The sequence below is a fragment of the Haemorhous mexicanus genome, chromosome 3 (genome assembly GCF_027477595.1).
Source record: "Haemorhous mexicanus isolate bHaeMex1 chromosome 3, bHaeMex1.pri, whole genome shotgun sequence".
NCBI classification, from domain to species: Eukaryota; Metazoa; Chordata; class Aves; order Passeriformes; family Fringillidae; genus Haemorhous; species Haemorhous mexicanus.
In genome coordinates, this window is record NC_082343.1 from 8,027,334 (window position 1) to 8,042,829 (window position 15,496).

Genomic DNA, 15,496 nt, shown 5'->3' on the forward strand with positions numbered 1-15,496 from the left:
ACAATTCTTCCTCATTTGGGCAGGTTGAAACATTCTGTTTCAGAAATTTCACAGAAGGATTGATATCCTGTGAGTGCCAGAACATCCTGCAGCTGGAATCCTGTCCAAAAAGAGAAAAGCCTTCACCAAGGGTGTGTGTCTCTCTGAGCTGGGCTCACCAGAGTTCTGTTCTTCTCTTGCAGGCATTATGCTGCTCGAGGTGTTCCTGGTCCTGGGGACACTCCTCATCTACTTCTTCTTTTCCAAGAAGAATGAAGAGACACTGCCCTTCAAAGATGGGTGGTGGGGCAGGGGACAAAAGCCTGTGACCAAAGAAGACTCCAGTATTAGGCCATTTAAGGTGGAGACTGCAGAGGAAGAGCTGAGTGTAAGCAAATCTCTGTGCTGGGGGAAGGGAAGGGAAGGAAGAAATGGCCAAATGATGTAGAATGTTTGGAAGTAATTTTTAAATTGAACCAACAGAGTGCCAGTGATGTCCAGGTCTTGGGGGAAGGGATTTTTCAGTACTTCAGAAGATAGGTATGAATAGGCAGATCTCACTGTATAATTTTGTTCTCAGCTGGCTCTTGCATGATTGCTGGTAAATAAACCTACTCTGCAAAGCCTGATAAACATAAAAATCATATTACAGATTACTCAACTCTGTTTTTCTGTTTGTGCATTTCCCTCAGTTTGTGTAGACCAGAATAAGAACAATGTCTTGTTTTCCCCCCCTTTCTTTCCAAAGCAATTACAAATACCTCATTTTCTTGACTGCTTTATGTTTGCAGCTGTGTTGGATGCTGATTCTTCTGTAATTAATAGTCTACTTTGGTCAACACTAAATTACTGTGGTAATTACAGTAAACACATACGTTGCAGAATTTGTTGCATAGAAAGATTTTGATTGTGTGTGTTTAAGGCAGGGATTGAACAATTTCATAGATCTTTGTGGAGTCATGGTTCAAACAATACTCATGGGATTGCTCACATTATTAATTTATAATAGATTCCTAATTTCTCAGCAAGGCCTGGGGTCTTTAACACTTTGCTTACCCTTCTTAGTAATATCAAAGGACATTGCTCTCCATTCTGCTTTCCCCTTACACTGCAGACACTAAGATGGATAATTTCTAACTTTAAAGTGATTGAGCAGGATTAGATTTCCAGACCTGCCTTTCAGCTGCTCTGTGGTTCTGTTTGCAGTAGGAAGGGGCTCTTGGCTGTCCTCCCCTGCTGAGTGATTTTGGAGTGATCTTGCAGTGCCACCAGCATCCCCTGAAGTGCAGTGGGAAGGTGACTGATTGGCAAACTTAAATTTCAGTCTGGTTTCACCAACTTTCTGTCTGTGCAAAATCCTTCTGAATGTTTCCTGATGAAAGACCTCCCATCCCTGAGTTTGGGAAGGAAAGCAAAAGATTTGGGCCAGATCCAAGCAGTGACTGTGAGGAAAGTACCCAGGAAAGGCAGCAAGTGTTACCCCTTGCAGCCCCAGCGGTGCCAGCAGAGCAGCTTGCCCTCCGTGGTTCTCAGCCTGGCAGCCAGGTTAGGCAGCCCTGCAGAACAAAGGCTGAGAACAGCTGGGAATGGAAGGGGAAGGAGGCCACCTGCAGGAGGAAAAAGAACTGGAACAGCTGATGGAGCATCAACAAAAGGCACAGTTGTCTAATTAGAGATGCTATTTCCATTGTTCTCGTTTCACGTGGGATAACTAGAAACCACACACAGCCCAAGACAGCAGATAAAAGGGCTTTTAAAGTCTCTTCTCTCTCTTTCCCTGTAGGATTTATTTAGGAGACTGGACCAGGCTCGATTCACTGAGCCATTGGAGAACAGCTGCTTCCATTATGGAACAAATGCTGTGCACCTCAGGAAGGTTGTGTCCTACTGGAAAAACCAGTTCAATTGGAAGAAACAGGTTGAAGTCCTCAACAAGTACCCACAATTCAAAACAAAGATTCAAGGTGTGCTGTTTTTTCCCTTAAAACATAACCAGCAATAGATAAATTTGTCTGCAAGGGAGTTTGGTGGGAAGAAGGCTCTGGTTGTGTCACAGGGCCTTCCCTCCCTGGCTGCCATGGTCTGGATCCTTGGCATCACTGCTGAAGGAGCAGGGAACTCCTTGGGGTTGTAACTGAAGCCTTCAGGACAAGGAATGACAAATGGAATTCCCTGTGCATGAGCAGCCTGTCAGCTGGTGTTAGCAGGAGCCAAGCACGAGTGTTTGGAAGCAGAAGAGGATCTTAAGCTGTACACATGTTCCCTGCCTTGCATGCAGCCATGCAAAAACTGCCACAGATGTCTCCTCGTGCTCTGTGAAGCTGCCCAGCTGCTGCTGTCACAGTGAAGCCATCAGCCTGGCAGCCCTCCTCAGCCTGGCAGGGCAGATGTGCTCTGCTGCACCTTTTCAAGCATTCCCAGGCTTGGGAGTGCACAATGCCTCTCCCCTGGGGTTGATGTGCTGCCAGCTGTGAGGGAATGATTTCTCTTCCTTCATTCTTTCCAAAGAGTTCATTCAGCCAAGGTCTGCTGGTGCTGGAGCTTGGTCAGGCTGGGCTTTTTAAAATGCCTGATTTAGGGTGGTTCTTGGGTCCAGTTGTAGGTGTAGAGCACAGCAGGCAGTTGTCTCCCATGATGGCAAAATTTACCCTTAACAGGGTATTTTGTTCTGTTTTTGCTTGCACCCATATTTGTGTGTTATTTCAAAAGGTACAGTTTGCCATGGTACTTTAAATGGATTTGGGACAATAAATGGTGCTACATAGTGGTTAGAGCTTAAAGCACCTATTTAAATGATGGTCAGTGCTGAAAAAGATAAAACCAGAAAGTCTTTCCTTGAAAAAGAAGAAAAAAGCACCGTCTGGGACAAGAAAGGGAGGAGCAGCTAAGGACAATGCACTATGTATAGCAAGGGGAAAGGAAATTTCAGTGTTGGGAAAGATTACGGAGAGCAGATATGAAAAGACAAGGTCAAACATGCTGTGGATCAAATTCCTACCTTCTGTCATCACTTGAAAGCTTTTCAGAGAGTGCAGAGATTCACAGAGGTGTCAAGGATGGGGAAATCTCAAGGCAGTGAAAGACGATGGGATTGCTGGTGAACTGGAGTTGATGTGAGTAAAACAAGCTTAAAGACATCAAGAAATGAGGAATTCAGGGAACAAATTCCTGTTTCCTGGAAAACAAAGCTCTGAGTTAGTTTGAGGAAGAGTAGCTCACCTGAAGCAGGTAGTGCAATGCTGTGTGAAGCTTTCCTGCTGGGAAGAGTCAAAATGGAAACCACACTGCTGATTTTACCTTTTACTGATCAAACTGGAGACTGGCACTAGAACAGAGGTTCCTGGTTTGGTTTATTCACTTAAAGAAATACTGAAAGCTTTGGACAAAGGGTAGGAAAGAACTACAAAAATGAACACTTTAACTCATTTAGTGAGGCATAAAATCCTTAATTTGGCATGATTGGTTTATCAGCAGTTAAGATGTGTGACCTGATTACAGGAGGCTTCCACAGACAGAGAATATTTAGTGAAGGCTTTTAAGATTCCTTTTGTGCAGCATTTAGAGTCAGTGGCTGGGCACAGAAGCCAGACATATTCAAATGGAAAGTAAGGCATGCACAAAATGAGGAAAGTGATTCATGCCCCCAGACAAACAGCTGCACCTTGTGATGGATTCCCTATCTCGTGGTGCCTTCAAGCTGCAATTGCAGGCCTTTCAGGAAGAAAAATCTCTGGCTGGCTGAAGCCTATCCTGTGCCATGTAGGGACATTTGGGTAAAATTTAAGGGCACTTGGACTAAATGATGTAATTGTCTCCTCTGCCTGTAAGTTGGGTGAGTCACTGTGTTACCGTTGGTAGATTGGTTCACTCCTATGTCTTAATTTGCCAATTTATTTTAAAACAGAAATAGCCAACCTCATTTGGCTGCTGCGATGCTTAATTGCCCATTATAAAGTACCTTAAGGTCCTTGGATAAATGTTTACAGAGAGGTGCACCAAAAAAAGGGACTGGAAAAAAGCTTAATTCCTAATCTGTTCTGTGATTAGTTTCAGTGTCACGGTAAATTTGGGTGTGCTAATTAATGATTTTATTTTTACAGGCATTGATATCCATTTTGTTCATGTAAAGCCTCCTCATCTGCCTGAAGGCCAGGCTGCAAAGCCACTGTTAATGGTTCATGGTTGGCCTGGCTCATTCTACGAGTTTTACAAAATCATCCCTCTCCTGACGGATCCTGCGAGCCACGGCCTGGGGGATGAGCACATCTTTGAAGTCATTTGCCCATCTATCCCTGGTTATGGTTTCTCAGAAGCACCCCACAAGCAAGGTATGACACAGCAGAAGAAATTGAACCCCCACAAGCCCAGTCTCACAGTGGGGCAGCCTCTGTTAGCAGAACAGCAACTCCTGTTCCACACTTCTTGTTTTCCCAGTGAGGAAACAGAGATCTTGTGTGTTGTGTGGGATGAGGGACATAAGGGGGTGACTTCAGGTGGCATCACTGGCTAGTTCCTGGAGCAATGAAGTTACAACTCAAGAGTTGTAATTGCATCCATGAATTATCTGTGAGTGAGCAGGCAGGGTAAATTTAATTTATTACTGTTCCTTTTTGGTGTTTTGCATCCATATTCGACAGCATTGTACAGGTAGGTGAGAAGGAAGAGTTGAAACAAAGCAGTTCATGTGTCCACATGGCAGATTGCAGCCACATATCTCCTTGCTCAGCTTGTGCTCTGAGTTATACAAACACAAACTGCAGCAAATTGAGGCAAGGTAGTGTTTAAAGTGACACTGAGTTTACTGTTTAATTCATGTGCAGATGTGGAGAAAGTTGGGTGTGGTATTTGCTGGGTCCCCAGGACGAAGGAGGAATTGAGAATCTGACTCCGTGTTCTTAGAAGGCTTATATTATATTATATTGTATTGTATTGTATTATATTATATTATATTGTATTATATTATATTATATTATATACTATACTAAAGAACAGAGAAAGGATACTCACAGAAAGCTTAACAAGATACTAAAGAAAAACTCATGACTCCTTCCAGAGCCACACAGCCTGACTGTGATTGGTCATTAAGTAAAAACAATTCACATCTTGGATAAACAACCTCCAACCACATTCCAAAGCAGTAAAACACAGGAGAAGCAATCAGATAATTATTGTTTTCATTTTCTCTGAGGCTTCTCAGTTTCCCAGGAGAAAAAATCCTGGAGAAGGGATTTTTCAGAAAATGTGACAGTGACAGTTTGGATTGCTTTTCTCTGCTTCCCTGGCTTTAAGTATCTGCTTTAGTATCTGAGTATTAAGTGTTTCTATTTTAAAAACATCTTTTGTGACTGAATTGGACAACTGAGTCAAGAGTACTGACTACCTTTTAGTTTGGTGCATCAGCAATTCACTGATGGATTTTATTAAAAAAATCCACAATTTTTGTGGTCAGCATTCAGAGCAGTGGAGAGGTCTGCAACAAAGGCTGGAGTTTGTCCTCCTTGGTTTCTGCTTGCTGTCTGTGCTTGGATGCTGAGCAAGGGCTTGCATGCAGTCAGGCAAGGAGGAAGGGACTTGTAGCTTTTGAGGAGCTGGAACATTGCCTTGATGCGGAGAACCAGTGCTGCAGGGTCAGAAGTGTGGGTGGAATTAATGCAACAAAAGTCTTCTTTCCTTTAAATGCAGGCTTCAATTCCGTGAGTGCTGCTTCTGTTTTTTATGAATTGATGCTCAGACTGGGATTCAATGAGTTCTACGCCCAGGGAGGTGATGCTGGCTGGCTCATCTGCACCAACCTGGCCCAGATAGCACCCAGGTGAGTACCCCCTTGGTGCAGCTCTTCTACTCTGTGAATAGTTATTTCCTGTGCACTTGGGAGCTCCTGCCCAAGTCCTCGCTGTGTAGGTGTGACGTTCACATTCTCTGAAAAATCCCTTCACCCAGGATTTTTCTCCTGGGAAGCTGAGAAGCCTCAGAGAAAAAGGAAAACAATTTCTTCTCTCATTTTCTTCCCCTGTGTTGTGCTCATGTGGAATGTGGTTGGGGATTGTTTACCCACAGGTTCCATTGGATTCTGCTGTGAGTAGTTTTCATTGGCCAATGGGGGCCAAGCTGTGTCGGGTCTCTGGAAAGAGTCACCAGTTTGCATTATTATCTTTTTAGCCTTCTGTAAGTATCCTTTCTGTATTCTTTAGTATAGTTTAGTTTAGTATTCTTTAATATAATATATTATCATAAAATAATAAACTACCCTTCTGAGATCATGGAGTCAGATGCATAATTCCTCCCTTCATTGGAGCACCCTACAAATACAATACGTAGTTTCTCCCTTTGGTGCTCAGTGTTAAGTAAAGATCCAAAATTACATAACTTTAATTTATATTCAATGTGTTTTCTTTCAAACAGTTGTGCAGCAGTTTGGTAGTGGCCTCACTGAGGTCTGGAGTGGAACAGCTGCTTGTAAAGAAAAAAAAAGGAGGATTTGTGGCTTAGTGCCCTGGAGTGTGTGCTGATTACTGACAGTTGTCCCCTTGACTTGCCATTTTTGTGTGAAAAGTCACTACAAAGGGCAGCTGAGGTCATGATGTAATTAACAGGTTAGAATTCAAGTATGTCCATTCCTGTTAATAACATTTTAAATGTCACAGGCCACAGCACCAAGCCTGGCAGAGTTCAAGAAGCATTTGGGCAACAATCTTAGGCACATGGAGTGATTTTTGGGGCTGCCCTGTGAAGGGCCAGGAGCTGGACTTTGATGATCCTTGTGGGTCCCTTCCAACTCAGGATATTCTATGATTCTAAATACACCAACTTTGAACTTTTGTTAACTTTTTGGTAACTTGTGGGTTTTTTTTTTTCCTTTAGCCATGTGAAAGGTCTCCATTTAAACATGGTCTTGGTTACGAAGCTGGGGCTGTCTCACCTGCTCTCCATCCTGCTGGGCCGGTACTTCCCAGGGCTCTTTGGATTCCAGGATGAAGATGTCAGGAGGATGTTCCCCTTCTTGAAGAAATGGCTCTACAAGATCTTGTCTGAGTCTGGCTATGCTCACATACAGACTACAAAGCCAGATACTGTTGGTAAAACAAACAAAAAATACCCCACAACCTTTTTTTGAGCTCGGGATGCCTAAGTCTCTTCACTTTAGTTGTACTTTCATAGATACAAAATGTACTGCTTAAAATATGTAGAAAATAGGGGGATTTTGCAGTGTATCTGCACATCCACACTGCGCATGCTCCAAGTGCCACTGACCTCATTTTCCAGTTTTCATAAATAAAATAGATTGTTTAATATTTTTCCACTTCTGCTATCACTGGGGACTGTAATTCCATTTCAAATGCAGCTCTGCTGAGAGCAAAAAATAATTTCTTCTCAGAGAATAGATCACATTCAAGTAATGTAAACTACAAAAAGCTTTTAGCTGTCTCAGCACACAATGTAGCTTATTTATTATAGTGATAAGTAATACTTGAGAAGTAAAATCAAATTTCACTTTCACTCATTGTTCTGAATCACCTGCAGACTTTCAAGGAAAAAAAAATTGTAGCTGTGAATGTTCTTTCTACATGAGCTAGTCACTCAGATGGTTTAACTGCTTAAAGTATCTGAGTATTAAGTGTTTCTATTTTAAAAACATCTTTTGTGACTGAATTGGACAACTGAGTCAAGAGTACTGACTACATTTTAGTTTGGTGCATCAGCAATTCACTGATGGATTTTATTAAAAATATAGCTAAGGGAAATTTTTCTTAATGGTTTTCCATAAGCTTACCTACAGAGGCAGGTATGTTCTTAAAATGTGTAGGCAAAAGGATAATTGTATGGATTTAAAAAGATTTTGCTTCTGTTAAGTTTTGGGTTCTAAAAATTGCCAGGCTTTTGTGCTTTAGGAAAGAGAGGGGAGCTGGTATCTGAAAGATGCCTGAGCCATGCTCCTTCTCAATCAGAATTCTGGCTGATTCTTGTCCTTACCTGTCATGTGTGGTCTGTCAGAGCAGACTGGGAACCAGCAGCCAGTTCATGCTTTGGGGGCTGGAGCATTTCTGCAGTTCTCCTAAGGACAAAGAAGAGAGGATCAGGGCAGTGGCAGGTTCCTAAAGGGGGAAAAACACTCTGAAGAAATTTCTGGCAGGAATGCCTACATTCCAAGTGCTCTGAGGGTCAATGTCAGTTTTTCTCTATGTAAACAGATGCACTCTACTCACAGTGAGTAGCTGAGAACAGACTTGTCATGTCCAGCACATCTGCAAAGTGCTCAACAGAACTTTTTCAAACACTTGCTATTTCAGTTAGCAATAGTAGTTGCTTAATAACTGAAATCCCACTGTCATGTTCAAATAGCAGTTACTGGTGAACTTGTGCCAGCTGCAGTGTTGGGCACCTTCCTGGAAGGCTGGGTTGAAAGGGTGGAACTTCAAATTCCACCTAATTCCCAACTTCAACTTCAAAGCTGTTCCCAAGGAAGTTGCTGTTCCTTGGGAACAGCTTTTTCTCATGTTTTACTGAGAAGCTGGGACAGTTTACAGTCCTGTATTTCACAGCACTAGGATGTGTGAGCAAAGTTCCAAGTGCAGGTGTGTTCCTTCTGTCCAAGAAAAGCAAACTATAAAATCTATCTGAAGGCTTGTTCTACATGAAGGCAGTTTGCTATTGCTAATTCAGAAGATGGACCATTTAGCAGAGCCTTGCTGTTCCTTAATGACTTTCTAATAATCCTTAAAATGTTTTTGCTGTTAGATAATGCTGCAAATCCTCCTGGTCATGTGTAGGCATGTGGGGTTTGGCTCTGCAATGCTGTTTAATACATGACAACTTCCAGATTAATGGAAGCAAACCCTCCTTGGCACATAGAGCTTAATCTTATTAGCTCACCAGAAAAAAAGAAAAGCCAGCAGAAATCCAATACTGTTCCATCAGTTCAAAAAATGTTCAGTGTGAGCTAATGTGGAGCCTGCTCATTTCCAGACACTTTCAGATTATGATTTGGCATTAAATGTCTCCAACTCATTGTACTATTTGATTTATTTAAGAGAGCAGCTGATGGAACAGCTTTGTAAGGTTACATCCCCTATATGATAACAGGCAGCTTCTCTAACACTCCGAGTTCTGCAGTTGGATATCAGTTACAGGTAAATTTTCCTCCTCCTTTACAGGTTGTGGTTTGAATGACTCTCCTGTGGGACTGGCTGCATACATCTTGGAGAAGTTTTCTTCATGGACAGATATGGAATTCCAGAATCTAGAGGATGGAGGACTAGAGAGGTAAGCCCTTTCTCCCCTGCCATTTTGCATGAGGTGACTAAGCCCAGAGTCACAGCTGAAGAGGTTTGTCTGAAGTGGTCACCTCACACCTCAGGGAGCCTGGAGTGACCACAGCTGGTGCTGCACTCCACCACACAGAGAGGCAAACAGGTCATGGAGGCTGATGGATTCCCTTCCCACTTCCATCTCTTAGAAAAGAAATACACCCTGCAACTCCTGGATATTAAAAACTGACTTATGGGGAAGAATCTCATTAGGACACAAAATCCAAAAGTTTAACCCACATTAAGATGCTGGCAACCCATGATTCATTGTAATATGAACAATTAACTCCCTGTGGATTGGCTTTGGATAAATTGTTACAGCTTCATCTACCTACCATTTGCTGATAAAGGATTATGTTTAGTGTGCAACAGAAACCAGAGCTGAAATCCCCTTTGAGAGCTACCTGGCAGGAATGGAGAGAGGGGGCATGCTATGGAAAGCAGATTTGCATGGAATGTTTGCCCTGCATATAGCTAATAACTTTATATTAAATATGCACTGTTTACAGCACATGTTGGTGTGTGAGGACTCACAGCAGCATTTCAGATTATCATTAATAAATGGCACAAGCTGCTGCATGTGCTGTTCTGCTCCCACCCTCCCAGTCTGTGGACAGGAGAGACAACCATGCTGGAGCCTAAGGTGCTTGTTGGAATCTCTTGTATTTGCTTTATATCTTATATTTGTTTTATATCTCTTGTATCTGGGGTTCCCAGATGAAGGGAGGAAATTATGAATTTGACTCCATGTTCTTAGAAGGCTAATTTATTATTTTATGATGCTAGAATATATTAAAGAATACTAAACTAAACTATACTAAAGAATACTAAAAGGACACAGACAGTAGGCTAAAAATATATTAAAGAAAAATTCGTGACTCTTTCCAGAGCCTTGAAACAGCTTGGTCCTGATTGGTCATTAAGTCAAAACATTAAGTGAAACCAATGAAACAATCTCCTGTTGGATAAACAGTCTCCAACCACATTCCAAAGCAGCAAAACACAGGAGAAGCAAATGAGGGAAGAATTGTTTTCCTTTTTCTCTGAGGCTTCTCAGCTTCCCAGGAGAAGGATCCTGGGCAAAGGGATTTTTCCAGAAAAAATGACTGCCACAGAATCTGCCCTCCATGTAGGAGTTAAAATGTGACTTCCCAGTTTGTGTCTGAAAGCTTTTAGCATCCTTAATTGGTCACTGGCAGACAGAGGGGGAGTAATAACTTCACCTCTCCACACTTAACCACTATTTATTTCCTATAATTTTTTTTTCCCTTACAACCAAATCAAAGTCAAGCCCCTGCTGAAGTGATGCAAATCAGCTTTCAGTTCTAATTAAGCAGTGTCTAATTAAGCTTGCCTTTTCAGGAAGTTCAGCCTGGATGACCTGCTCACCAATATCATGATCTACTGGGTGTCAGGCTGCATCGTCTCCTCCATGCGTTTCTACAAAGAAAACCTGCAGAAGGGGATAGGCACACAGAAACATGAAAAGTAAGTGTGGCTTCCTCTCTTTAAATATTTTGCCCTGATTTTAATTTTATAGTTGCATGCCTTATAGATTCCTGCATGCTGAGGAAAACCACTGCTCTCTCACAGTATTCCTCTGCAAGACAGACCAGGTAGCTGATGTACTGTGCTGTGCTTGCAAAACACGGTGCTTAGGCAGGAATCCTGAGCACTCAGTGAGGAGACCTGACTGGAGGCACTGCTTGAGGGCCTCCCATTCATGGTGTAGCCATGTAGTTCCCGATTTTATTTCAGTTACTAATCAGTCTGTGACTGAGTCACACAGTCAGTTTTGTTTAGTTTAGTTGGTTGTAGTTTTAGTATGTTCCTGGAAAAACTTTGCCTGTTTGTGCAAAAGGCTTATGTCCTTCCTTTGGAAGCCACTTCAGCCTGCTGACACACTGCATCTTGAGAAGTCAGTGAGACTGTGCCTGCTGCTGCTCAGACTCTTCAGGCAGCAGCTTGGTTGCATGTACTTGTGTCAGCCTGAGTATAAGTGAAGGCTTAAACCTGCCCTGAGGTATTTGCACCCACAGCTTAGTGCCATGCTATTCATTTAGCTGTGAATTATGCTCCTAGGAAGCTGACTCAGTTCCTGAAGCTGTTGTGGCTATGCTGTGGGCAGTATCTTGCTCTGGTTCTGCCTGCATTGGATGAGCTGTGTAAGCTTCTAAGTGCCTGGAGGACAGAGTCTCAGAGTCTTGTGCAAAGTTCTGACCTCAGCCTTCCAGTGCCTACGTGCCCAGCACTTTTTCTATCCACATTTTAAAGTCTGTCACTTCTGACAATGCAGCTTATGTGTATGGGATATTCAAACCTAGAAAATGTGCCTCTTAGAACCAGCACAGATCATTCACACCCCTCAAATCCAGCTGCTTCCTAATGTGAAGAATGTTTTGTAGTGTGCATTTGTGCCAGTTTAAAGGAAAAGCCATTTTACAAGGTATTGCTCCACATATAGAAATGTTGCTTCTGAACTAGTCTAGATTACCAGTATTCCTCTCTTCTCCCCCCTTATTAAGTAACTATTCTCCTGCCTACCCTCCAGTTGTCCTGCCAGGCTTAGCATATTTGAGTGGTTATCTTCTCTGTAAATCTCTCTCCAGCTCTTATCAAATTGTGTGCTTGCCCATCAATTTGAGCCCTGTGTGCAGCAAGAGGAAATTTGCTGCCCACCACCTCCTAGGGCTCTCCTCTCCCTTTCCATGCTTCTGAGCCTCATGCCCTGGATCCCCTGCAAAATTTCCTTAAATCACTGTATGCAAAAATAAAAGAGAGGTTTTTTCCTTCAGGAATTATAGTGCTGTCTTCAGTTTTAGGATCTAGAAGTCCAATTTTTAATGCCTAACAAGAGTGTGCCCAACTGTTCAGGAACATTTCCTTGGGACTTTTGATTTGCTGCAGATTTAAGTGTTTGGAAGATTACAGTGATTCTCTCTCCTCTCTCAGGCTCACAGTACAGGTACCCACTGGCATTGCTGCCTTCCCCAATGAAATCCTGCACATACCCCAGGCTTGGGCCAAGAAGAAATACACCAACATTGTCTCCTTCCACTTCATGCCTCGGGGCGGCCACTTCGCAGCTTTGGAGGAACCTGAACTTCTTGCTAAAGATATTCTGCAGTTTGTTGACAAAGTAGAGAAAGAGCAACTCTGGAAAAAGAAAGGGGAATAACTTCCCTAAGAAACAGCAGGGTAATTACTTTTAGCTTAGCACATGTACAGGGCTTACTAAATCTGCTGTAATCCATGTAATTAGATTTTATTGTTGACCAGATGTGAGCAAGGACAGAAAGAAAATTACAGTGTATACTGCCATGGGGACCAACAGATTTTGGGCTGGCTTTTTTTTTTTTTTTTGTTCAGTTAAGCTAAGAAAGTAGCATGAAGAGTGCTTGAGTATCTTCTGAAATACGTTCTGTAGTATTTTTGACTCTTGCTTTGAGATTAAAAAATAGACCTCACAGCTACCAAAGTACCTAGTAACAGTAAAATTGTTATGAAAGGCTTTTTTTTTTTCATGGCACCAGTAAAATTTGAGTTGCTGTGAGTATGAAGTTCCTAACATAAAGAGTAGGGAGCAGCCTGGCAGGACCTAACTTGCATGAGTGCATCAATCAATCAGTCAGCATTGATGAGCTACAGTATCTTTAAACTGCCTTCTGCTGGCTGCCTTTCTCTTCAAACATGGGCTCTAAAGCAGCTTCCTGGCTGTAAAGAAGCTGGACTGTCCTGTGCCAGGCTCCTGGGATATGTGAGGAGCAGCTGAAAGACACAGGTGCCTGTAGCTCAGCCCAGGAGGTGGGGCTGGGTAGGAGTAATTGCAGCCCCAGCTATCTCTGTACTGAATTTGTACTCTTAAATCATAGCCCTAGGTAGGCTCAACACACTGTGGCTTTGCTCTGCTTTGGCAGGGTGTTATAAATACCTCTTGCTAAAGAATAAAAATATTATTAATTCAAAATTAAAAGAAAAGTGAATTAAAAATTTTAATAACTCCTGTGTGGTTATTTTAATTCTTTTAACAACTGAGATTTTGCTTGGTACCAGCTAGGAGAATCATCAGCTCAGAACCTATCAGTTCTGTACTCCATCTGTCACAGAGGTCAGCTTGAAGGCAAAGTGCTCAAAGAAAATTGAAGGGCTGTATGGCTTTACCAGCTCCTGTCCCTAGTGTGTGCAGCTGAGCTTCAAACAGGTCTTAAACCATCTCCAGATGACTGATTTCAGTGTGATTTTGTTCTCCAGTCACTTCTGATGTCCTTCTCTACTTCTGAAAGCACAGGGAAATACAATCTCTCAATAACACTTGCATGGATTAGTATTATTTCACAATAGTAATTGAAATGGAAGCTAAGATCAGAAGCTCAGCAGATCCATGCTCCATCCCACAAGGCTTTGGACTCAAGCATACCACACAGCTTGTTTCACAGGGGCAATGGGCTCTCCTGCCAGGCACATTCAAATCCTAGTGCTGAGAGCCACCACCACCAACCCTGACAGAAAAGCATCAGGGCAGATGGGCTGTGGACCAGCCTGGATCAGTTTTCTGAGCAGAGATAAGACCTCTTGCTCCCTTTCCCCTGCCTGCTGCACCTGGGTGCTGGTAGAGAGAGGCAGAGGAGCTCTCAGGTCTCCCTGCTAGATTTGATCCTCAAGCTGTTCTTCAGTTAAGACTGCTCCTTGCTTCCAGAACAGCAGTGAGCACTAATTCCATGATTACTTGGAAATGTTTTCATTCAGTCAAAACTTGTCTTCACATTTGTAAAATGGTGTGTGATGCAGGCCAGTCTGTTTTGAACACTCTGGAAGAAAACACAGAATCATTTCCTTTGAAATGGACTCTCCATGGAGAAGAACCTCCCCAAACTTGTTTCAGGAGCAGCATGGTGAAAGAGAGATCCTTATTCAGGAGGAATTGGCTCACCTCTGACAAGAACAGCTGCTACACCCTGCACACCCTCCTGCACAAGTCTGTCCTGCCTTGCTCTGTACACCAGGCAATTTTCTTCAGGGTTTGATAAGCTACTGTCTGAAAGAGAGACAAATCTGGACCTAAAAGGTCTAGATTTTAGGAGCTTAAAAATTATAATTAAATACCTGATATATAGCAGAGTTTGTTCTGAATTTTGATGTCACACTTTTCAAACCTTAAGCCCACAGCTATCAGCAGCTGTTACTCATCACATACTTACTTACAGTTAGATAAAAATGCAGTGAAATGCTATGACAAAGTGAAAAAGCATGAAATTACCTATACAGTAGTTGTAAAACCTGCCCTCAGTTCCTCTTCCCTTTTCAAAATAACCCTCTGGTTTTAGCAAAACACAGCAAATCTCACCACCTCTAGTGCAAGGTTTAACACTAATGAACTGTGAGCCTGTGGTAGCATCTGCATCTCATCCTGTAGGGAGCAACTCCCCCAGGAGCCTGAAATCTGGATTTGACAAGCACCTTGAGTGAATCCAGATTCACTTCTGATACTCTCTTGTACTGGCTACAGGCAATTATTTGGTACAGATAACCAGAAATAATTTAACAGTTTTAACATTTAAGTTTTAACATTTCTGTTAGCAAGTAGCTGCATATCAGACTATTGCAATAACAACAAGCAGTACAAAAGGAGTCCCTGCTCTGTTACAATTGTTCTTATTTATGTTACCCAGCTGAGAACCTGCTATTCAGCCAGGGAATTTTCTCTAAAAAGGCTAAGTGTGATGCTCTTGGGCTGGCTGAGCTGTTTCTTGGGAATAAGGCTCTGAAAGAGTAGCTACAGCCTTCATCATAACACAGAATATGGTGACACTTTGATACTAAACACATTATGTTTTGCTCCAGGGCCACTTCTTAATGAAGCTCCAGTTTCTGGCCCAAAGTTGCCCCAAAGTCTCTGCTCAAAGAAAGTGCTGTCCTAAAAGCTCTGCCACATTAAATTGCTCCAAAACATGCATTTATCCCACGCTGAAACCAGAAGCAGCTGACCTAAACCCTGCTTTTTAATTATCTAGTCAAAGGTCATTAAGAGTCTTGATAAGGGGTTTGGAACCATGGAGATGCCACTGAAAATAAACAACTTGTACTCTTCCTCCCCAGCTGAAGTGCTTTGAAAAGTGTCTGCTTCTGGTATGGAAAAATACAAGTAAGGTCATAATCTTCTCACACAGCTCCAGATAAACAAACTCCCACTACAACCAAATTTGACTTCTGAT

At 42.5% G+C, this 15,496-nt stretch overlaps 1 protein-coding gene and 1 long non-coding RNA gene across 2 annotated transcripts; one reads left to right on the plus strand and one right to left on the minus strand.

The window, feature by feature from the left end:
- Positions 1 to 182: 182 nt before the first annotated feature.
- Positions 183 to 8,626, minus strand: LOC132324516 (uncharacterized). The gene is made up of 4 exons (XR_009485659.1): positions 7,951 to 8,626; positions 6,899 to 7,049; positions 2,978 to 3,154; positions 183 to 302 (listed from the first exon to the last, which is right to left on the minus strand). It is a non-coding gene; the product is annotated as an uncharacterized LOC132324516 (long non-coding RNA).
- EPHX1 (epoxide hydrolase 1) lies at positions 188 to 13,274 on the plus strand. Its single transcript, XM_059840695.1, has 8 exons — positions 188 to 367; positions 1,763 to 1,943; positions 4,080 to 4,307; positions 5,662 to 5,791; positions 6,841 to 7,055; positions 9,132 to 9,240; positions 10,647 to 10,772; positions 12,237 to 13,274. Exons 1-8 carry the CDS (start codon positions 188 to 190, stop codon positions 12,460 to 12,462), a joined length of 1,395 nt encoding a protein of 464 aa, XP_059696678.1. The 3' UTR covers positions 12,463 to 13,274.
- Positions 13,275 to 15,496: the final 2,222 nt, after the last annotated feature.

What these genes read in the sequence shown, in the direction of transcription:
- EPHX1 (XM_059840695.1), top strand. Translation starts at nt 188, where the DNA reads ATGCTGCTCGAGGTGTTCCTGGTCCTGGGGACACTCCTCATCTACTTC. An exon ending in ATTCAAAACAAAGATTCAAG is followed by an intron (nt 1,944 to 4,079) that starts GTGTGCTGTTTT and finishes TTATTTTTACAG; the next exon opens with GCATTGATATCCATTTTGTT. An exon ending in CTGGCCCAGATAGCACCCAG is followed by an intron (nt 5,792 to 6,840) that starts GTGAGTACCCCC and finishes TTTTTCCTTTAG; the next exon opens with CCATGTGAAAGGTCTCCATT.